Below are 23800 nucleotides of genomic sequence, written 5' to 3' on the forward strand. Positions count from 1 at the left end.
GAAGCTATCTTAGATCCACGCTGATGTCCCGTGCCTCCTTTTCTTAACAGCCATAAAAAGATTAGAACCTTCTCAAATATATTACACTGTATATTCATTCATACATCATACTTGTATTTACTTTAATTTATTTTCACATAGGCTTATTTTTTTTAGGTGTGGCGACCATATGTATGGTGGCAATTTTTACTTTATTTTGTAGTAGTAGTAGCAACTTCCTTGTTCATTTACAGAATCTGGTCAACTTCCTTTGTTTTCACTTTATTGAACTGCACATGCAAGTGACGTTGAGGCGACAGTGGCCTGTGCGTGTTTATTCCAGAGTCTGACAAAGATCACATTTTCCTTGTAAACAGTCAGCTTGAAAAAAATATGTTTTCAAAAAAATCTGATTTTGGCCACTTTGGCCTGCAGAGTAAATGTAGTCTATAGTGTAGTTTCTGACGTTGGGTCCCTCTGACTCCCCCTACCTCCTCGTCAGACCGTGTCATGTGTTGGCCAATTCCTGTTTTGAAGAGCCTGCACATCAACCTTCTCATATTAATGTGTGTTTGAGGAAATCATGCATGTGGTTCTGATTTGGTAGTACAGGAATTTGTGACTAATCTGCTGAATGGCAAAGCTTTAAATCAACACAAAACCACATTTAAGCCATTGAATCCTAAAAATGTGCTTTCCAACTAGGTGGAAGCCCTAAGTAAGCTAAAGTCAGTCAATGAGCTCATAAAACTTGGAACAATGAAGAATACTCGGGGTAAGACCAAGGAGGCCATGTTGACCAAGGAGGCCATGATGACTTGCCTGAGGCAAAGCGGCTACTCGGAGACTCTCTCTGACCTGCACTCTCCTTTAGACCCCAGTGTCCTGCTGTCTGGCATGAAGTGAGAGAACAATCCTACAACTCTCTGAAGGTGTGAAATGACCTTTTAAATTCCTCTGTCTTTATTTGTCAGTGTGGAAAAGTGTCGCTACATGGACTCAAAGATGAAACCGCTCTGGATTGTTTACAACAACAAGCTGTTGGCAGGAGACACCCTGGGAATCATCTTCAAGAACGGTGACGGTAGGAAAAGTCAGGATAGGGTTTTGAGGACAAGTGAGTCTTAAAGTTTTTTTTCTTTTAAGTGCTTTTTTCTCTTTCCTAGACCTAAGACAAGACATGTTGACACTGCAGATTTTAAAGTTAATGGATCTGCTGTGGAAGGAGGCTAATCTGGATCTCAGGTGTGTAGGTGTGTGTGTGTGTGTGTGTGTGTGTGTGTGTGTGTGTGTGTGTGTGTGTGTGTGTGTGTGTGTGTGTGTAAACGCGCCAATAAACACACAAGTTGTTTTTTTAAACATGGTAGGCTATAGGCTACAAAAAGCTAGCAGCTACACAACAGCTAAGCACACAATAGCCAACAAGCTAGACAAACATAACAAGTGTCCTTAATTGAACACGGCATTCATCAATATAAAGAAGTATAGAATAATTATAGTTGCCTTTTACTTACACACAGTCTTCAAAGCAAAATCAGATGAGAAAGTATTCAGTAACAAATGTGTCCGCATAATCTCATGAATAATTGTAACGACCCATTAAATTGATGTCTACTCTATTTCAAAAGCATAAATGTGTCATAATGTTAGTGTTTTTCATACCTATTATTGCTTTATGAATACCTTTATGAAGCCTTTTCTAACATTCCACACTACAAAATATTAAAAGTATATACTATGATTCGTGCTGATGTTGAATCATATAAATATTGGTATTAGCCAATACTCAAGTCTCCAATATCGGCATTGTATCAGAAGTAATGCTCCCGCTATATAATTACACTAAAATAGTTTGACAGCAAACTACTCTCAAGCCATTCCATCGTATCAGTGCCGTTTGTATGCCGGGGAAACAAAATGCACAATAAAATAGAATATCCTGCAAAATTAAAATATAAAAACAAAAAGAACAGTTGAAAGCTCGAGAAGTTTGTGTAGTTCCTTCGCTGATTCAAATTACAATATTGAACTTTATGCCTTATGGTTTAAAGTTTCTAAGATACTTAAATTTTGATTTTTACAAGCTCTTAGTTGGGTTGTACCGTTCAGGGTTTCTTGCGGCCGATTATGATACCTATCAGAGATATACCAATACCAATCATATAAATCAACCCTATGTTTTCAATACCGATCATATGTATCAACTATAAGTTTTTAAATTAATTTATGGTGCATGCTTTTGGCCGTTACAATATCAACACAATATTTTAATGAGTTACTTGTTTGTTTGTTTTTTATACAATTGATCAAAACAAACACAATAGTACACAATAAAGTAAGCAAAAGCTAGCTATCTATCCTTTGAAATCCTTTTATTTTTGCTTTCAAATATTGTATTATTAATACTATGTATTATATTTTAATTTATACAAATTAACAATGACTAAATCATCTCGTATTTGGGGATATTGCTACCCTTAGTACCGACTTGACCAGTTTATGGATCTGCCCTCCTTACATGCCGTGTACTGACTATGACATGACTGCAGTTTGTGCATACCTGGACATGAGAAAGAATCATACCAATGGTGGATTTGACAAACTGTACCTGTAGATTTGTCCTGACAAAAGCCAGTGTCTTCGACAATTGTAAAGGACTGGTGATGATGATGATGTCAAAAATCGCTTCAGCACTCGGGTTGTCTCTGGCAAACTTTTCGCACTTTTCAAATGCTGAGGCCAACGGAACAAGCCCCAGGGCCTCTCTTTGCGGCTGGCTTTTGGGGCAGCTTCTTGAGCAGCAGGCGTCTTGCTCGACTTTCAAAACAGTGTTGTGGCGATGCTGGCGTTTCAGTTGTCTGATAAAACTTGATGTTTTTCCCTTCCTCGCAGAAGTGTGTGCAGAACATTTGGTACAAATGGCATAGAAAATGTATTTATTTGACGATCAACACAATGTTTGTTTACAATGAACTCGGAGGACTTTCACTAGCCTTATAGCAAAGCATGTTGGAGAAATGAGCGCTTAATTTGTTCACCTAACCCACCTACAGAACAGTATGGGTAATCTTGTTTCATTTGAAGCATTTTTTAAATTGGATGGATGGATATCGTAGGTATTTATTTATCTGCTTGATGTCAAAATATCGGTGCAATATTTTAAATCTTGTTTTTCAGCCATAAATGCTTTTCTCTTGAATAAAAGGGTACTGGACGGGAAAAAAAATATTGCACGGATGCAAAGTTCACTAAAAAAAAAGAGAACTACTGGTCTAACACCAACAATAAGAGTGCACAAATCACAATCACAATTTATTTATTCTGATTCAAAATCAAGTCATAATTTAAAAAAAAAATTAAAAAAATTATTTGTGATTGTGATTTTTGCACTCTTATTGTTGGTGCTAGACCAGTGGTTCTCTTTTTTTTGGTGAACTTTGCATCTGAAATACATTTGTAGGCAGAATCATTGCAACCAGAAGCGGGTCGTCTAACCTATAACCTGTTTTGAAAAAGTTTCATCATAATTAAAATACAATATAATATATTGCGAGATGCACTTTAAATCGAGAATCGATTCTGAATCGAATTGTTTCCTGGGAATCAAAATCAAATCAGATTGTCAGGTGCCAAACATGCAAATACCCAAAACGTTTGCTTCTTTCTCCCCATGCCATTCAGGGTTGTACCGTACGGTTGCCTAGCGACAGGAGATCGAGCAGGGCTGATTGAGGTTGTGTCATCATCTGATACAATAGCCAACATCCAGCTGACCAGCAGCAACGTGGCCGCCACTGCAGCCTTCAACAAGGACGCTTTGCTCAACTGGCTCAAGGAACGCAACACTGGGTATGATCGTGCCATTTCAGCCATGCCTTGACCGAGTGCGCTAAGTACGACTTGTTTAACAGCGGAAAAACTAAATGAATAACATTTATTAACAGTGATGCTCTTGATCGGGCCATCGAGGAGTTCACCCTGTCATGTGCAGGCTACTGTGTAGCCACATACGTGCTGGGCATTGGAGACCGCCACAGTGACAACATCATGGTCCGTAGCACCGGACAGGTGGGGAAAGTGATGTTTTTTTAATTTTATATCAATTGTATTACAAATGGTGTGTTTATTCCTGGTGCCTCTCTTAGCTTTTCCATATAGACTTTGGCCACATATTGGGAAACTTCAAGTCAAAGTTTGGTATCAAGAGGGAGCGTGTACCATTTATCCTCACGCACGACTTTATCCACGTCATACAACAGGGCAAGACTGGTTACACTGAAAAGTTTTGCAGGTCAGTAGCACTTTATTTGTCCTATCAAATCATGGATCTGTCCAGTGTTTACCATACAGTAGTACCTCAACTTTCCATCCATCCATCCATCTATCTATCTATCTATCTATCTATCTATCTATCTATCTATCTATCTATCTATCTATCTATCTATCTATCTATCTATCTATCTATCTATCTATCTATCTATCTATCTATCTATCTATCTATCTATCTATCTATCTATCTATCTATCTATCTATCTATCTATCTATCTATCTCAATTGGTTCCGTGACTAGGCTCTTAACTCAAAGCAATGTCTACCATTGAAATTAATCATAATCAATTTCATTAAAATGTATCAAAATGTATTAATTAATTGGTGCTTGGCCCCCAAACAGCACAATTTTAACAAGTAGTGAAGTGAATTATATTTATATAGCGCTTTTCTCAAGTGACTCAAAGCGCTTTACATAGTGACACCCAATATCTAAGTTACATTTAAACCAGTGTGGGTGGCACTGGGAGCAGGTGGGTAAAGTGTCTTGCCCAAGGACACAACGGCAGTAACTAGGGTGGCACAAGCGGGAATCGAACCTGCAACCCTCAAGTTGCTGGCACAGCCACTCTACCAACCGAGCTATGCCGCCCCGTAGCATGCCTTTTAAAAAGTAAAAAAAAGTTTCAGAAAATAATTAATAATAGCACAATTTTACCACGTAGCATGCCTTTTAAAAAGAAAAACAAACTTTTAGAAAATAAATATTGTATAAAAACAATACAATACTACTAACAAATACAGTAGTTTTTTTGAACGGATGTAAATATGTACAGCATTTACCTTGGAGAGTGAACTTCTAAGGCAGTGGTTATCAGGCTTTTTTCAGTGATGTACCCCCTGTGAACATTTTTTTAATTCAAGTACCCCCTACTCAGAGCAAAGCATTTTTGTTTGAAAAAAAGAGATGAAGTAAAATACAACACTATGTCATCCGTTTCTGATTTATTAAATTGTCTAACAGTGCAAAATATTGCTCATTTGTAGTGGTCTTTCTTGAACTATTTGGAAAAAAAGACATAAAAATGACTAAAAACTTGTTGAAAAATGAACAAGTGATTCAATTATAAAAAAAGATTTCTACACATAGAAGTAATCATCAACATGAAGTGCCCTCTTTGGGGATTGTAATAGAGATCCATCTGGATTCATGAACTTCATTCTAAACATTTCTTCACAAGAAAATAAATCTTTAACATCAATATTTATGGAACATGTCCACAAAAAATCTAGCTGTCAACACCGAATATTGCATTGTTGCATTTCTTTTCACAGTTTATGAACTTACATTTGTATTTTGTTCAAGTATAGTACTCAATAAATATATTTATAAATTATTTTTGAATGGTTGCTAATTTTAGAATATTTTTTTTTAAATCTCACGTACCCCTTGGCATACCTTAAAGTACCCCCAGGGGTACACGTACCCCCATTTGAGAACCACTGTTCTAAGTTATCTTCTTCAAATTGCTATTCTGACAAACACACAATCAGCAGCTTTTCAACATTTCGAGGGTAATTAGAAATTATTTTAACATTCTTGCTCATTGGACGAGCAGTCATACGCTTAGATTGTTTCGCCAAGTTGTCCCGAACGGCCGATTAGCGTTACAAATAATAATAGCGTGCTTAGCCGCGGCTCGTTCAGAAATTGCACAGTCCAACTTCACCAACTTATTTTGCTCTGGTGTCTGAATGATTAGTTCTAGTGTGGACAAAGATGTCGATGTTGTGGTTCAGTTGTTGTCGTCTATCATCACCCTCTACAAGAAGGAAATGGTGTCTAGTCACCGACAGCTGCAGTTGCTCCTTAAGTGTTTTGGAAGAGAATGTCTGCTCTCACTGGGATGCCGACTAATGGAATGATTATATCTTCCCATTTAGATTAAGAATTATTCTTAATCCTCACGCAGGTAAAAAAGAAAAAAAATGGCCGCAAACAAGCATTTTTTTCATGTCTTAGACCCATCTCTGTGTCTTAGTTAGACATAAATAATGACCAACTTCTCGGTTTATGGCAACAACCTTCTATTACACAGGTGAGAGACATGATTTATACTCTAGAATTACCTTTTGGCAACTCAGAGGCTATTCAGCAGCTTATCTGCTCAATATAGCAGCTAGTTAACTCTCTGTGAATAATGCGCAGCTATTAATAAAATATCTGACTTGTAATAACAATTTTGCTAATACTTGTTTAATAATCAGGTCACAAGATGTAAAAGGAGTATTGTTGGCAGTTTTTAAAAATGTTTAAAGGTTTTATGAGCGCAATAGAGTACTCCCCTTAGCTGTATTATTAGCCAACTTGTATTTGTTGTATATTGCAAGTTAGAATGCATTAAAAAAAAGAAAAACGTGTGTTCTTGTCTTACATAGGGATTGTGAATGATAGGCAAAACTCTAAAAAAGTGCAGTTCTACTTTAATAAGAGAACAATATTTAATGTTTTTTCAGCCAATAAAGTATCTTGTGTGTGTGTGTTGTATATTTATTTTAAATAAAACTTGGTTAAAAGATGTCAGTGTATGTATAAATACGTTTTCAACAATAATACTAGATAGAATATTTTAAAAATACATTCAAACTTGTGCACCCAATCCTTGATTCTCCAAGGCATTTGAGGAACATTAAACATAATATACTCATTCCACCATATAAATTTATGGTTAAAATTATTAAATGTCAAGAATGTATATTTCATCCATTTCTATGATTGAATAAACTTTTGACTGGAACTTTCAAGTTTCAACTTTCTGTTGCTTTTTGTAATATGTGCATCCACCACCAGATGGCAGGAAAAACTGTGGTTATTCATTTTAATGTACATGATTGTAATTGAGATCTTATTACTGTATTTTGATTGCAGCATGTATTTTTTGAGGCATCAAAATAGGATATTACATGTGTAATAACTAAATCGAATGTATCATTTCTTACTATTGACATATCATAGAGGGGGTCTGCCCCACTATATGTATCAGTCATAGTTTTTACATAACCAACATTTTGAGCACCCTATTGTACACCATCATACTAACAGCAAAATATGTGTAAACTCTTTTAATTTCTTGGCAGTTTCCGTCAGTACTGCGAGGAGGCCTATCTTATCTTGAGGAAGAACGGTAACCTCTTCATCACGCTGTTCGCCCTCATGCTCACTGCTGGCCTGCCTGAGCTCACCTCAGTCAAAGATATCCAGTACCTGAAGGTACAACACATGTATTGGTCGCCATTCAATAAGAGAGCAGCGTTACGCTACAAATCACTCCAAATAAGATGCATTACATTGTGCATACATTGAAGTACATTATGATGCAATGCATTTACTGGACTATAGAGCGCACTGGTATATAATCCGCACCCTTTACATTTTAGGAAAAAAAAAATGTTTCATATATTAGCCACACTGGACTGTAAGCAGCAGATATTTATGTTCTGAAATTAGTTATTTACACAAAAAAAATGTATATTGTTTCTTTACCTTCGTAATTATTTCCAAACGGTGATTGTCACACGGCAGTAAAATACCAAAGACTATTTTTTTCGGACCACAGAGCGTACCAATATATAAGCTGCATCCACTAAATTTTAGAAGATAAACATATTTTTCCATGTAGAGGTGCTGTTCATATTATTAAAACTTCATGAAAAAGTTGATTTATTTCAGTAATTATATTCAGAACGTAAAACTTACATATTATATCAATTCATTACACACATAGTGATATATTTGAAATGTTTTTTTCTTTAAATTTTGATGATTAGTACTGACAATTACTGAAAATCCCAAACTCAGTATCTCAGAAAATTAGAATATTAGTTACGACTCGTACCAAAAAATATTTTTTAGAAATGTGGGCCAACTGAAAAGTATGAACATGGAAAGTTTCAGCACGTACGGCAATCAATACTTAGTTGCAGCTCCTTTTATAAAATGATAAATGGGTTGTACTTGTATAGCGCTTTTCTACCTTCAAGGTACTCAAAGCGCTTTGACACTACTTCCACATTTACCCATTCACACACTGATGGAGGGAGCTGCCATGCAAGGCGCCAACCAGCACCCATCAGGAGCAAGGGTGAAGTGTCTTGCTCAGGACACAACGGACGTGACGAGGTTGGTGCTAGGTGGGATTTGAACCAGGGACGATCGGGTTGCGCACGGCCACTCTTCCACTGTGCCACGCCGTCCCTTTTGCCTGAATTGCTGCAGCAATACGGTGTGGCATGGAGTCCACCAGTCTGTTGCACTCCTCAGGTGTTATGAGAGCCCAGGTTGCTTTAATAGTGGCCTTCAGCTCTTCAGCATTGTTGGGTCTGGCATCTCGCATCTTCCGCTTCACAATACCCCATAGGTTTTCTAATGGGTTAAGGTCAGGTGAGTTTGCAGGCCAATCAAGAACAGGGATACCATGGTCCTTAAACCAGGTACTGGTAGATTTGGCACTGTGTGCAGGTGCCAAGTCATGTTGGAAAATGAAATCTTCACCTCCATAAAATTGGTCCGCGGTAGGCAGCATAAAGTGTTGTAAAACTTCCTGGTAGACTGCTGCATTGACCCTAGACCTCAGGAAACAACAGTGGACCAACACCAGCAGATGACATGGCACCCCAGACCATTACCGATTGTGGAAATCTGACACTGGACTTCAGGCAACGTGGATTCTGTGCCTCTCCTGTCTTCCTCCAGACGCTGGGACCTTGATTTCCAAAGAAGATACAAAATTTACATTCATCTGAAACGTAACTTTGGACCACTCAGCAGCAGTCCAGTCCTTTTTGTCTTGAGCCCAGGCGAGACGCTTTTGACGTCTCTTATTCAAGAGTGGCTTTACACAAGGAATGCGACAGCTGAAGCCCATATCTAGCATACGTCGTTGCATGGTGGTTCTTGAAGCACTGACTCCAGCTGCAGTCCACTCTTTGTGGATCTCCCCCACATTTTTGAATCGGTTTTGTTTGACAATCCTCTCCAGAGCGCGGTTATCCCTCTTGCTTGTACGCTTTTTTCTACCGCATCTTTGTCTTCCCTTCGCGGCTCTATTAATGTGCTTGGACACAGAGCTCTGGGAACATCCAACCCCTTTGGCAATGACATTTTGTGTCTTGCCCTCCTTCTTTAAAGTATCAATGGTCATCTTTTGGACAGTTGTCAAGTTATCAGTCTTCCCCATGATTGTGTGTCATACAAAATCAAAACGAGAGACCATTTAAAGGCTTTTCCAGGTGTTTTGAGTTAGTTAGCTAATTAGAGTGTGGCACCAGGTGTCTTCAATATCTGACCTTTTCACCATATTCTAATTTTCTGAGATGTTGAATTTAGGGTTTTCATTGGTTGTCAGCTATAATCATCTCCTTTTTGGCAAAAAACACTTGAAATGTATCAGTCTGTTTGGAATGAATGTATACATTCTACAAGTTTGACTTTCTAAATGGAATTAATGAAATAAATCAACTTTTTCATGATATTCTAATAGTATGACCAGCAACTGTATTAGCTGCACCGGACTAAAAGCCGCAAATATATAGTTTGCGAAATGAGTTATTTACACACAAAGATTTTGTAAACATTCACATATAGTGGGGCCAAAAAGTATTTAGTCAGCCACCGATTGTGCAAGTTCTCCCACTTAAAATGATGACAGAGGTCTGTAATTTTCATTATAGGTACATTTCAACTGTGAGACAGAATGTGGAAAAAGAATCCAGGAACTCACATTGTAGGAATTTTAAAGAATTTATTTGTAAATTATGGTGGAAAATAAGTATTTGGTCAACCATGCAAAGCTCTCATTAATGGAAGGAGGTTTTGGCTCAAAATCTCACGATACATGGCCCCATTCATTCTTTCCTTAACACGGATCAATCTCGTCCTGTCCGCTTAGCAGAAAAACAGCCCCAAAGCATGATGTTTCCACCCCCATGCCTCACAGTAGGTATGGTGTTCTTGCGATGCTACTCAGTATTCTTCTTCCTCCAAACACGACGAGTTGAGTTTATACCAAAATGGATACATGGATAATACAGCAGAGGATTGGGAGAATGTCATGTGGTCAGATGAAACCAAAATAGAACTTTTGGGTATAAACTCAACTCGTCGTGTTTGGAGGAAGAAGAATACTGAGTTGCATCCCACGAACACCATACCTACTGTGAAGCATGGGGGTGGAAACATCATGCTTTGGGGCTGTTTTTCTGCTAAGGGGACAGGAAGATTGATCCGTGTTAAGGAAAGAATGAATGGGAATATGTATCGTGAGATTTTGAGCCAAAACCTCCTTCCATCAGTGAGCGCTTTGAATGGTTGACCAAATACTTATTTTCCACCATAATTGACAAATAAATTCCTTAAAATCCCTACAATGTGAATTCCTGGATTTTTTTTTCACATTGTGTCTCACACAGTAAAGTGTACCTATGATGAAAATTACAGACCTCTTTCATCATTTTAAGTGGGAGAACGTGCACAATCGGTGGCTGAATAAATACTTTTGCCCCACTGTACATACCTTGTTTCGAAATGGTGCCTGTAAATGCGGCAGTAACATGGCTGATCAAACAAAACAGAAGTCATCTTCGTGGACCAACTAACTGCTGAAGCTAGGTCTCTAGCTAAACCGACTCAATAATTCCACAGTGACGTTTCGGTGAATTTACTGAGGAATTTGTGAAACTGAAACAATACAAAAAGAATGCCATTGTAAGTTATCACTAACAGACGGTCGTAAACGTGTTAGCATATTCGCCAAACGCTAGCTTGATTACGTTACAACAGCACATACAAATATTAATGAAAACACTCCTACAGACATCAAACATAGGACGGTTTAGTGACTAAAAATAAGTTCTTATATTGTAAAACTTTCAAAAGTTGCTTGGAGTGATGAATGAAGAATCCATATGAAAAGAAACGCTACGAATGACTAGTAGACGGCACTTCTACTTCCAATTGAAAGCACTTAACAGGAGGGAGGCGTTAACCCTGCAGCACCTGCAGTGAGCAAACTCGTCCAAAAGATGGCACCATAGCACAAACTAACACACCTTATCGGTGTATTTGTTTGTGTTTTAAGGAAAACGATTTGCATTATGGCCATTAGTGAAGAAAAATCCATTAATTAACAGCATTGTTTTATAAGCCGCAGGGTATAAAGCAGAGAAAAAAAATTGCGGCTTATAGTGCGGATTGTAAGGTACTGCATAGGTACTGTGCTGACAGTTTGATGTTAAATATCTGGCGAGAGGCAACTCAAATTAGACATTTTCAACTCCAATTTCTCAAATTCCTCATTAGTCATACCTATTAACAATGTACCAGCATGTTAATTATGTCTTCAAAAACACAGTCATATCTCTAAAATTCAACAACGAAATGCATTTGAACAAATGCGCCAGCTCAATGCTAACTGACATTAAAAAAAATTGCAATTAGCATTAGCAATTTTACATGCCAATTTTGTACACCTCAAAATATGAGAATTAAGTAGACAACTTTCCACTTAAATAATATAATTTACATAAATACTTACGGTATACACTTAGGCTCAGTAAGAGACAGGACAGGCACTTTGAACGTTTTAATCAAATCATAAGCTGGGGTTAAGCGTTTATCTAGGGATCTGTATATTTTTGTTGTGTTCCTATGTACAGCGCAATGACATTGCCATTAACTTCAAAGATAGACTAGGGCAGGGGTGTCAAACTCATTTTAGATGGGGTGCCACATGGAGAAAAATAGACTCCCAAGTGGGCCGGACTGGTTAAATCACGGCACGATAACTTAACAATAAAGACAACTTCAGATTGTTTGCTTTGTTTAAAAATAGAACAAGCACAATTCTGAAAATGTACAAATTATAATGTTGTTATAATGGGTTTTTTTTACACTTACATCCATCCATCTATTTATTTTCTACCAATTATTCCCTTTTGGGGTTGCGGGGGGCACTGGTGCCTAGACTTGCATGTTGCTGTTAATAGTATTATATATTTACTTGTCGTTATTAGGGGTGTCCGATAATATCGGGCTGCCAATACTATCGGCCGATAATATTGGCAGCCGTTCTTTCATTCAAAAATTTTGGCTTATTTTTATATTTAGCAAACTCATTCCGCGGGGCGGATAAAACCTGTTTGCGGGCCGTACGTTTGACACCCCTGGACTAGAGGTTCCACACATCACAATTTTTTTTTCTTTCTCATCTTCAGGATAAACTAGGCCATATTTGAGCACTTTTAATAGTTTTTCATCTGGACCTGAGCTAATGTGGTCTACATGGTGAATAAAAACTTGAATGCAACTTTTTTTTCACATTTTCACAAATAGAGGAAAGGTTTATCAATCAATTGACACCACGGTTATACTGTGTTGGTGTCACTATAGTGGACATGTACTGGAAAAAGCTGCCTACATCTGACAGGCGAATATGATTATTATTATTATTATCATTAGTTATTTTTATTTTTTTCAACAAATAGTTGCGCAGAAAGATATATGAAATGCACAATTATGTTCAATGAGCCAAATAGTAAACAAGAACATTTACTTCTTTTGGAATTTTTCCTTTACCATAAAACCATTTATTTTATAATTTGTTGAAAAAAAATATTGTTTATTTATTTATATATTTATTGGTTTCCCTATTTTTATTTATTTATTCTTGTTTCATAATTATTATTTTTTCATTGTTTTTCTTTTTTTTATCGTTTTTCTTTCTTATTTTTATGTATCAATCTATTAGTCAGTTGGATCATCTAATACAGCTGTTTTTAACCTGGACCTGAACTAATATGGTCTAAGTCAGGGGTGTCCAAACTTTTTGACTGGGGGGCCGCATTGGGTTTAAAATACCATCCATCCATCCATCCATCCATTTTCATAAATAAATTGTTGTGTTATGTGTGACCATATTTGTTGAATTTGTGTGCTGGTTTAATTAGTTTTCTGCACCATGACGAGGGAAGGTTGTCTGGAATGTGCCATATAAGTAAATTCTGTGATTTGATTCCTTGCAACTACAACTAATGGTTGGGTACTTTTGTTGGCCACCAGATGGCAAATAAAAAGGCAGCTATCAGACCTTTGGCAATTAATATACATTGTTAATACACATCTCCCTCCAAATTCTTTATTGGACTGGGCTTTGAAGATGCCAGCGGGCCACACTTGGCTCGTGGGCGGTAGTTTGGACACCCCTGGTCTACATGGTGAAATAAATGGTTAATGTGACTTTATTTTCACAAATAGAAAGGTTTCACAAACCATAAACTTTATTGGGATGGAACTGTATTCTTTATTCTCATTAATATTCATATTTTTGTTACGTTTAGGTTTTTTGTCATGAGCACTACAGTCGTAACAAAATTATTCAATGATATATATATCTATATATATATATATATATCGCCCATCATTCAAATTGGAAGCTAAATTGTGCCTCTTTAGCATCATTTAGAGGCCTACTGAAACCCACTACTACCGACCACGCAGTCTGATAGTTTGTATATCAATGATGAAATATTAACATTGCAACACATGCCAATAGGTCGTTTTTAGTTTACTAAATTGCAATTTTAAAGTTTGATGACGTATATGCGTGACGTCACGGACTGTTAGGAAATATTAGCGCTGCGCACACACACAGCTAAAAGTCGTCTGCTTTAACCGCATAATTACACGGTATTTTGGAGATCTGTGTTGCTGAATCTTTTGCCATTTGTTCAATTAATAATGGAGAAGTCAAAGTAGAAAGATGGAGTTGGGAAGCTTTAGCCTTTAGCCACACAAACACACGGTGATTCCTTGTTTAGAATTCCCGGAGGTGAAACTTTACCATGGATCCCGACCACATGTCAACCAGCCGTTTTCGGTGAGAAAATTTGTGGTAAAAAGTCGCCACTTATCGGAGATCAGCTGAGCTTGTGCCGTCCGTACAGCTGCCGTCGACTTCCATCAGACACTGGCCTCAAGACACCCGTGGATACACCCTTCCGACTATCAGGTACTATTAAGCTCACTAAAACACTAGCAACACAATAGAAAGATAAAAGATTTCTCAGAATTATCCTAGTAAATGTCTCTATAAACATCTGAATCTGTCCCAATGCAATCGCGGTTTTTTTTCCCGTTTTTTTTTAAACTTTTTTTTCTAGTCTGTCGCTATCAATATCCTCAAACACGAATCTTTCGTCATTGCTCAAATTAATGGAGAAATTGTCGTTTTCTCGGTCCGAATAGCTCTTTTTGTTGGAGGCCCCCATTAAAAACAATGTGAGGATGTGAGGAGCCATCAACGGGTGACGTCATCGTCTGCTACTTCCGGTAAAGGCAGGGCTTTTCTGTTAACGACCAAAAGTTGCAAACTTTATCATCGATGTTCTCTACTAAATCATTTCAGCAAAAATATGGCAATATCGCGAAATGATCAAGTATGACACATAGAATGGACCTGCTATCCCCGTTTAAATAAGAACATCTCATTTCAGTAGGCCTTTAAGTGGAACAAAACAAACAAGACTTCTTGAGTTAAACACGGTCGCACAGATTTTTTTTTTTTTTTTTTTTTACATACACAAATTAGAAGTCTCATAAGATTTGTAGACATTCTTTTGGGATGGTTTGACTATATGAGAACAATGTGCTTTACATTCTGTGTGGTCCACATCTTCGTCCCCGCAGGACTCCCTGGCGCTCGGTAAGACGGACGACGAGGCACTCAAGCATTTCCGCCAGAAATTTGACGAGGCTCTAAGAGAGAGCTGGACGACCAAAGTCAACTGGATGGCCCACAATGTGGCAAAAGACAACCGCTCCTAGAGCACCTTAGTGAAGGAGGATGCGGGGAGGTAAAAGAGGGGCCACCTATTTCTACAGAAGACTCCATCCTGACTTTAAACCTTCGCTCTCTGGTGCCTCCTGAACAGAAAGTGACAAAGTCACTGCACCTTTTTTTTCTGCAGCCACACCAAAACAGATGAAATATGCACCCATTTGATCCCGTAGCCCCGATGGATGAGCAGAAACGAACAGGAAAAACACGTCCGGAGCTTAAAGAAAAGGTAAAATTCTCTTAAACGTCTAATAAAAGCAGCTTTGACAGTGGCGCTCCAAGCGCAGCACATTGCATGTTTAATAGGGACACAGGGACATGTCTTTGTTTCGCATTATTGAGACCAGCCAGAGTTTGTTCTTATTTTTCACTTGAATCAGTTCGGAGTATTAAACACTGGAAGATTGCAGAAAGACGTGCGGGGGATGAAATAAAAGCTCAGAACGAGTCTTAAAAGGGGTACAATGTCTGACAAACAGAACAAAATTGCCAGGCCTCACTCAGCCTGTTTTTTCTGTGTTGGTGTTGCAAATGTGGTTCGCATTACTTGCCAGCTAAAGTCTTAAGACACTGGAAATTATCAAATGTACAAGCGTTTATTATGTTTGTTTTCATAGATGTTTTATTAATTAAAGTTATTTTCCACTGTGCTGCGTTTCCTCCTGTGGTTTATTGTGCATTGCGAGCCTTAATATTACAGCCCAATGTACACTATATTGCCAAAAGTATTTGGCCACCTGCCTTGACTCACGTATGAACTTGAACTGCCATCCCATTCCTAACCCACAGGGTTCAATATGATGTTGGTCTACCTTTTGCAGCTATTACAGCTTCAACTCTTCTGGGAAGGCTGTCCACAAGGTTGCGGAGTGTGTTTATAGGAATTTTACACCATTCTTCCAAAAGCGCATTGGTGAGGTCACACACTGCTGTTGGTGGAGAAGGCCTGGCTCTGTCTTCTTTGTAATTCATCCCAAAGGTGTTTTATCAGGTCCAGGTCAGGACTCTGTGCAGGCCAGTCAAGTTCGCCCACACCAGGCTCTGTCATCCATGTCTTTATGGACCTTGTTTAGTGCACTGGTGCAAAGTCATGTTGGTTGAGGCAGTGGCCCGCTTGGAAGTTGGGAGCATTGAATTGTCCAAATTGTTTTGGTATCCTGGAGCATTCGAAATTTATTTCACTGGAACTAAGGGGCCAAGCCCAACTCCTGAAAAACAACCACACACCATAATTCCTCCTTCACCAAATTTCACACTCGGCACAATGCAATTCGAAATGTACTGTTCTCTTGGCAACCTCCAAACCCAGACTCGTCCATCAGATTGCCAGATGGAAAAGCGTGATTCCTCACTCCAGAGAATGCGTCTCCACTGCTCTAGAGTGCAGTGGCGACATGCTTTACACCACTGCATCCAACGCTTTGCCTTGGACATTGTGATGTATGGCTTAGATGCAAGGAAACCCATTCTATGAAGCTCTCTGCGTACTGTATGTGGGCTAACTGGAAGGTCACATGAAGTTTGGAGCTCTGATCACTGTGCAGAACGTTGCGACCTCTTTGCACTATGCGCTTCAGCATCCGCTGACCCCTTTCTGTCAGTTTACCTGGCCTACCACTTAGTGGCTGAGTTGCTGTTGTTCCCAAACTCTTCCATTTTCTTCTAATAAATCCGACAGTTGACTTTGGAATATTTAGGAGCGAGGACATTTCACAATTGGATTTGTTGCACAGGTGGCATCCTATGACAGTTCCACGCTGGAAATCCCTGAGCTCCTGAGAGCGGCCCATTCTTTCAAAAATGTTTGTAGAAACAGTCTCCATGCCAAAATGCTTGATTTTATACACCTGTGGGCGGGGGAAGAGTTTAGGACACCTGATTCGATATTTTGCCTTAGCCTTGAATTAACACTTGATACATATAATCACAGCAGTATGATGATTCTATGTGTCTACATTAGAACATTCTTCTTCATACTGCATTAATATATGCTCATTTTAAACTTTTATGCAGAGAAGGAAATCACAACTAAGTCAATTGACCAAAACTGTTAGTTATTAAAGTTATCAGCAATTGACTTTTCAAACGATGCTACATATTAGCAGTAATGCTACTTTTGGTAGCAACGCTTGTGCCCCACACTTGACAAATTAAAGTTGTCCATTCAACATATTCCCGCTTGAAGCCGAACCACCGCCAGACGATGGACCCCCTGCGGTTTTTCTTGGGAATAAATTCTTTCTTCATTTGTTACCAGATTTGCACTTCATTTTTCTTGTATTTCCACTCGCACGGCTTCGCCAGTAACACAGCTAACGTTACCCATGCTACTACCTCTCTGCTGGGCGAGGGCGTATACGTATGTGATGTATGACGTGACAGTATGTGACGTATGTAAGAAGGTGCGCTTGCTGTCTGTGAGAAGGAGACACAAAAAGGAGTGGGAAGAGTCTGTAGTGTAATGCCTGCAGCAAAAAGCAACTGCGTGAGAACGTATACTCGAATATCACAATATAGTCATTTTCTATATCGCACAGAGACAAACCCGCAGTATAAAAAGTTCTATTTTGGTTTCATCTGACCACATGACATTCTCCCAATCTTCTGCTGTATTATCCATGTATCCATTTTGGTATAAACTCAACTCGTCGTGTTTGGAGGAAGAAGAATACTGAGTTGCATCCCAAGAACACCATACCTACTGTGAAGCATGGGGGCTGGAAACCTCATGCTTTGGGGCTGTTTTTCTGCTAAGGGGACAGGACGATTGATCCGTGTTAAGGAAAGAAATAATGGGGCCATGTATCGTGAGATTTTGAGTCATAACCTCCTTCCATCAGTGAGAGCTTTGAATGATTGACCAAATACTTATTTTCCACCATAATTTACAAATAAATTATTTAAAATTCCTACAACGTGAATTCCTGGATTGTTTTTCACATTCTGTCTCTCACAGTTGAAGTGTACCTATGATGAAAATTACAGACCTCTGTCATCATTTTAAGTGGGAGAACTTGCACAATCGATGGCTGACTAAATACTTTTTTGCCCCACTATGTATGTATGTATATATATATATATATATATATATACATATATATATATATATATATATATAATGTGTGTGTATTTGTGAAATGGGAAAATAAGACCACAAATACAACTAAGAATTTAAAAAAATGGAACTAAGAAAAAATATATAAGTAAAATCATTAATTGAATAAATTAAGAATAAATAAATGGATTTAAGAAAAAAGGTAACGCTATTTAAAAAAGTATTGTGAAAAAACTAAAAATACATGTAACAAAATGATAAACAAATGGAACTAAGAAATAGGAGATTTTTAAAGTGTGGGATTATTTGGATACTTTAGTACCAAATGCAGAGTAAATGTTCTCTTCCACAACTCTGGTCATTGAGCTAAATAGCAAACAAGAAAAGATGTACACAGTATTCGACACTAAAATATCCAAACAACATCCCACACTTTAGAAATCTCATTTTTGTTAATTCCATCTGTTTATCATTTTGTTTTTGTTTCATGTATTTTTGTTAGTGTTTTCTTAGTTCCATTTACAGTACTTTTTTCAGTACCCTTTTTCCATTTATTGGCACAAGGGTTAGTACCTCACACTAAGAAGGTCCTGGGTTTGATCCCCGAACGCGGGGTCTTTATGTGCGGAGTTTGCATGTTCTCCTCGTGGCTGCGTGGGTTCCCTCCGGGTACTCCGGCTTCCTCCCACTTCCAAAGACATGCACCTAGGGATAGGTTGATTGGCAACACTAAATTGGCCCTAGTGTGTGAATGTGATGTGTTGGCCCTGTGATGAGGTGGCGACTTGTCCAGGGTGTACCCCGTCTTCCGCCCGAATACAGCTGGGATAGGCTCCAGCACACCCCGTGAACCCGAAAGGAACAAGCAGTAGAAAATGGACGGATGGATTGTTTTACTTGCTATATATTTTTTCTTAGTTACATTATTATTTTTTTTATTGTTTTGTTTTTCCTTAGTTCTATTTATTTAATTGTTTTCCTACTCATTTTTGCTTCTTTCTTCGGGCAATTTTTTTTTATATAACTTTTTTTGTCTTTGTTTATCTTGGTTCCATTTTCAAATTGTTCTTTTTTATTTATTATATTTATTTTTATTTTATATATTGGTTTTTTTTTGTTTTTTTACTTCCATTCATTTTTGTATTTGTCTTTTTCCTTCATTTTTTTTTATTTATTTATTTTGGATTTTGTTTGAATCCATATATTCAACTTTTTTTTAATTAATTTTAACTACCGTTATTTTCTTAATTCCCTTTATTGATTATATTCTGCTTTTAAAAAAGGTTTTTCCTAATTTAGTTGTTTTTTTTAGTTCTATGTTTTATATATTTTATTGCTTTCTTTTTCCATTTCCGCTTCTTTATTTGTTGTAACTTTTTTCATTTCTTTTTATTTGGTTCCACTTAAGTTTTTTTTCTTAATTCCATTTATTTTGTATTTTTTTTGTTATTTCAATATTAATTTTTGTATTTGTTTTTCTTATTAGTTCCATTTACTTTTTATGTTTTATTAATTTCTTAGTTGCATTAATTCTGTCATTTTATTGTTCTTTTATTAAGTTTTTCTCTTAGTGACATGTATTTTCTTTTTTTTAATATTATTTTTCCAATTTCTATAATTAAAAAAAAAAAGTTTTTATTCACAATTTTTTTCTTAGTTCCATTAATGTTTTATCAACTTTTTTTGAATTACATATTGTTCTCCTAATTCCATTAACTTTTAATGTTGTAAATGTTTTAAATGTTATTTTTATTTTTTTCTTGGTTCCATTTAGCTGGATGTTGGTGACAAAAACCGAGCAACAGTCGACAATACATGGTCATCTTAAAGTGACACACACGCAAAAGCAAACAATGCATTTGTAGAAAAAACAAACAGTGTTGTTTCCCCCTGCACAATTAATCAAGTTACTTTGTTACATCATGGACTGTTTACTGAACACCACCTTTCAGTGATCATCATTTATTGACTGGCTTGTATTCCACGCCACAGTCTTAGCTCTGTGGGAACGAGGAATCACCTGCTTGTGGGTTATGTAACACAAAATAAGGCGCTAGAAGTGAGATAACATGATTTCTAGTCATCAGAAGGAGCACAAATGTCACAAGGACAATCACAAATGTTTGTGCCGCAACAATGCGCAACAACTTCTCACAAGCTAGTTTAATCAAAACTATGAAACTAATAAAAAAGTATTGTATATATTATGTATGTGTGTGTATATATACATTATATATATATATATATATATACAGTGGGGCAAAAAAGTATTTAGTCAGCCACCGATTGCGCAAGTTCTCCCACTTAAAATGATGAGAGGTCTGTCATTTTCATCATAGGTACACTTCAACTGTGAGAGACAGAATGTGAAAAAAAAATCCAGGAATTCACATTGTAGGAATTTTAAAGAATTTATTTGTAAATTATGGTGGGAAATAAGTATTTGGTCAATCATTCAAAGCTCTCACTGATGGAAGGAGGTTTTGGCTCAAAATCTCACGATACATGGCCCCACTCATTCTTTCCTTGACACGGATCAATCGTCCTGTCCCCTTAGCAGAAAAACAGCCCCAAAGCATGATGTTTCCACCCCCATGCTTCACAGTAGGTATGGTGTTCTTGGGATGCAACTCAGTATTCTTCCTCCTCCAAACACGACGAGTTGAGTTTATACCAAAAAGTTGTATTTTGGTTTCATCTGACCACATGACATTCTCCCAATCCTCTGCTGTATCATCCATGTATCCATTTTGGTATAAACTCAACTCGTCGTGTTCGGAGGAAGAAAAATACTGAGTTGCATCCCAAGAACACCACACCTACTGTGAAGCATGGGGGTGGAAACATGATGCTTTGGGGCGATTTAAACGCCTTTCAATTGTTCGCCGTCGGAGCGAGGACCTTTCAGCCGTGACGTTACAACAGGAAGCAATCCGCCATTTTCTCAAACACATTACACACACCAAGTCAAATCAGCTCTGTTATTTTCTGTTTTTTAGACTGTTTTCCGTACCTTGGAGACATCATGCCTCGTCGGTGTGTTGTCGGAGGGTGTAACAACACGATCAGGGACGGATTCAAGTTGACTTACGTGGAGAGTGCATCGATTAGCACGGCATGCTAATCGATGCTAACATGCTATTTAGGCTAGAGTTATGTACATATTACATTGTTATGCCTCATTCGTAGCTATATTTTCCCTCCACCCACATTTAATGCCAAACGAACACATACCAATCGACGGATTCAAGTTGCACCAGTGTCAAAAGATGCGAAAGTCCCTCGTTTGTTCTGCACATTTTACCGACGATAGCAATGCTACGACAGATGTGTAAATATCCTGCGACACTCAAAGCAGATGCATTTCCAACGATAAAGTCAACGAAATCATAAAGGTGAGTTTTGTTGATGTTATTGACCTTTGTGCTAATCAGACATATTTGGTCACGGCGTGACTGCCAGCTAATCAATGCTAACATGCTATTTAGGCTAACTGTATGTACATTTGTAGCTATATTTGCATCCAGCCTTTCCCTCCACCCACATTTAATGCCAAACAAACACTTACCAATCGACAGATTTAAGTTGCTCCAGTGGTCAAAAGATGCAATCGTTGGTAAGAAGGCGATCGCCAAATAGCTTCAATAGCTATAACTATAGCTATTGAGCGAATAGCTTCAGTTTCTTCTTCAATTTCGTTTTCGCTATCTGCCTCCAAACTCCAACCATCCGTTTCAATACATGCGTAATCTGTTGAATTGCTTAAGCCGCTGAAATCTGAGTCTGAATCCGAGCTAATGTCGCTACATCTTTCTGTTCTATCCGCCATGTTTGTTTGTATTGGCATCACAGGAAAATGGACGGGTGGATTTACAGATAACGAAAATCAGGCACAGAGCCTTTTTTCGGGATATTCCATGATGGGTAAACTTTTGAAAAAAACTTCAAAAAATAAAATAAGCCACTGGGAACTGATTTTTATTGGTTTTAACCCTTCTGAAATTGTGGTAATGTTCCCCTTTAAAAAAAGTTAGCATGTGTCATGTACCAAGTCGTATGAGCCCGTAGGCGTTGGGCTGTAAAATTGGTTTTAAAAAGTTGGCACTTTAATATTAGCTTGCTAACAGCATGTGTCAAATACCAGGTTTTATGAGTCTGAGGCATGGGGCTGCAAAATTGGCTCAAAAAAACTTTGCAAGCTAATGTTAGTAATGAGGTGGCGACTTGTCCAGGGTGTACGCCGCCTTCCGCCCGAGTGCAGCTGAGATAGGCTCCAACACCCCCCGCAACCCCAAAAGGGAAAAGCGGTAGAAAATGGATGGATGTTAGTAATGCTACCTGAGCCAATCAGTGGCCACGATACTGAACAGTGGTCTCGTCTAGGGGCCAATACCGTACTATTGATATTTTTACTTCATATATCCATTTTGATGCTTGAAAATGCCTATATCGGGTAAAATTATGTAAAATATGCTTCTTTTTTTTTTTTCTTTTACTAACAACACAACGAAATGGATATTGCAGTTCAGTGTTCGATGCTAATAGTTTAGCTTGTATTGGTTAACCTACATCAGGGGTCTGCAACCTGAGGCTCCAGAGTCGCAGGTGGCTCTTTAGCACCATCCTTGTGGCTCCCTGCAGCTTTTTCAAAAATGTATGAAAATAGAAAAAGATGGGGGGGAAAAAAATATTTTTGTTTTATTAGGGTTTCTGTGGGAGGACAACATGACACAAACCTCCCTAATTATAAGAAATCCCAGTGTTTATATCAAACATGATTCCCTGATGAGAGTATTTGGCGGTCTTTGAACTCACCGTAGTTTGTTAACATGTATAACTTTATTCAATGATGCCAGAGAAAGACATATTTTATGCCACTTATTTTTTGTCTCATTTTGTCCACTAAACCTTTTATACTGTGTGTGAATGCTCAAAGGCGAGCTTTGTTGGTATTATTGAATTGTGTGGAGTGCTTATCAAGCATATTTGGTCATTGCATGACTGCAAGATAATCGATGCTAACATGCTATTTAGACTAGCTGTATGAACATATCGCATCATTATGCCTCGTTTGTAGGTATATTTGAGCTCATTTAATCTCCTTTTCTTGTATCCTCTGCGTATATAATTTAGTTTTGCATGTCTCATGACAGATCGTCTGTATGTAATATTGGGTGCATTTCTGATTGTTGTTTGTGTGCCATGTTGTTCCAGACCACAGCAAACATTACCTAGCTTGCCAAAGATTGTAATGAATCTATTAAAAGAAAACAGCCTGCCGGTTCCTTTAAAGGGGAACATTATCACAATTTCAAAAGGGTTAAAAACAATCAAAATCTGTTCCCAGTGGCTTGTTTTATTTTTCAAAGTTTTTTTCAAAATTTGACACCTTCCGGAATATCCCTAAAAAAAGCTTAAAAGTTCTTGATTTTCGCTATTTGCGGTGCGACTGTCCATTTCCCTGTGACGTCATACAGTGCTGCCAATACAAACAACATGGAGGTTATCACAGCAAGATATAGCGACATTAGCTCGGCTTCAGACTCAGATTTCAGCGGCTTAAGCGATTCAACGGATTACGCATGTATTGAAACAGATGGTCGGA

At 37.8% G+C, this 23800-nt stretch overlaps 1 protein-coding gene across 5 annotated transcripts in view; it reads left to right on the forward strand.

The window, feature by feature from the left end:
• pik3cb (phosphatidylinositol-4,5-bisphosphate 3-kinase, catalytic subunit beta) overlaps positions 1-15790 on the forward strand; it is a 151175-nt gene extending 135385 nt beyond the window's left edge. For 2 of the 5 annotated variants that reach the window (XM_061918881.1, XM_061918882.1), the window contains exons 17-24: positions 685-881; positions 954-1063; positions 1146-1224; positions 3661-3828; positions 3924-4047; positions 4125-4270; positions 7387-7519; positions 14990-15790. In XM_061918881.1, coding sequence (XP_061774865.1) covers positions 685-881; positions 954-1063; positions 1146-1224; positions 3661-3828; positions 3924-4047; positions 4125-4270; positions 7387-7519; positions 14990-15127 — 1095 coding nt within the window. In that variant the 3' untranslated portion in view covers positions 15128-15790. Of the gene's footprint in view, positions 1-684; positions 882-953; positions 1064-1145; positions 1225-3660; positions 3829-3923; positions 4048-4124; positions 4271-7386; positions 7520-14121; positions 14313-14989 lie in introns of all 5 variants that reach the window. The other 3 variants (XR_009809297.1, XR_009809296.1, XM_061918883.1) reach the window with 3 other exon arrangements.
• The last annotated feature ends 8010 nt before the right edge of the window (positions 15791-23800 follow it).

The sequence above is a fragment of the Nerophis ophidion genome, linkage group LG13 (genome assembly GCF_033978795.1).
Source record: "Nerophis ophidion isolate RoL-2023_Sa linkage group LG13, RoL_Noph_v1.0, whole genome shotgun sequence".
Lineage (NCBI taxonomy): Eukaryota > Metazoa > Chordata > Actinopteri > Syngnathiformes > Syngnathidae > Nerophis > Nerophis ophidion.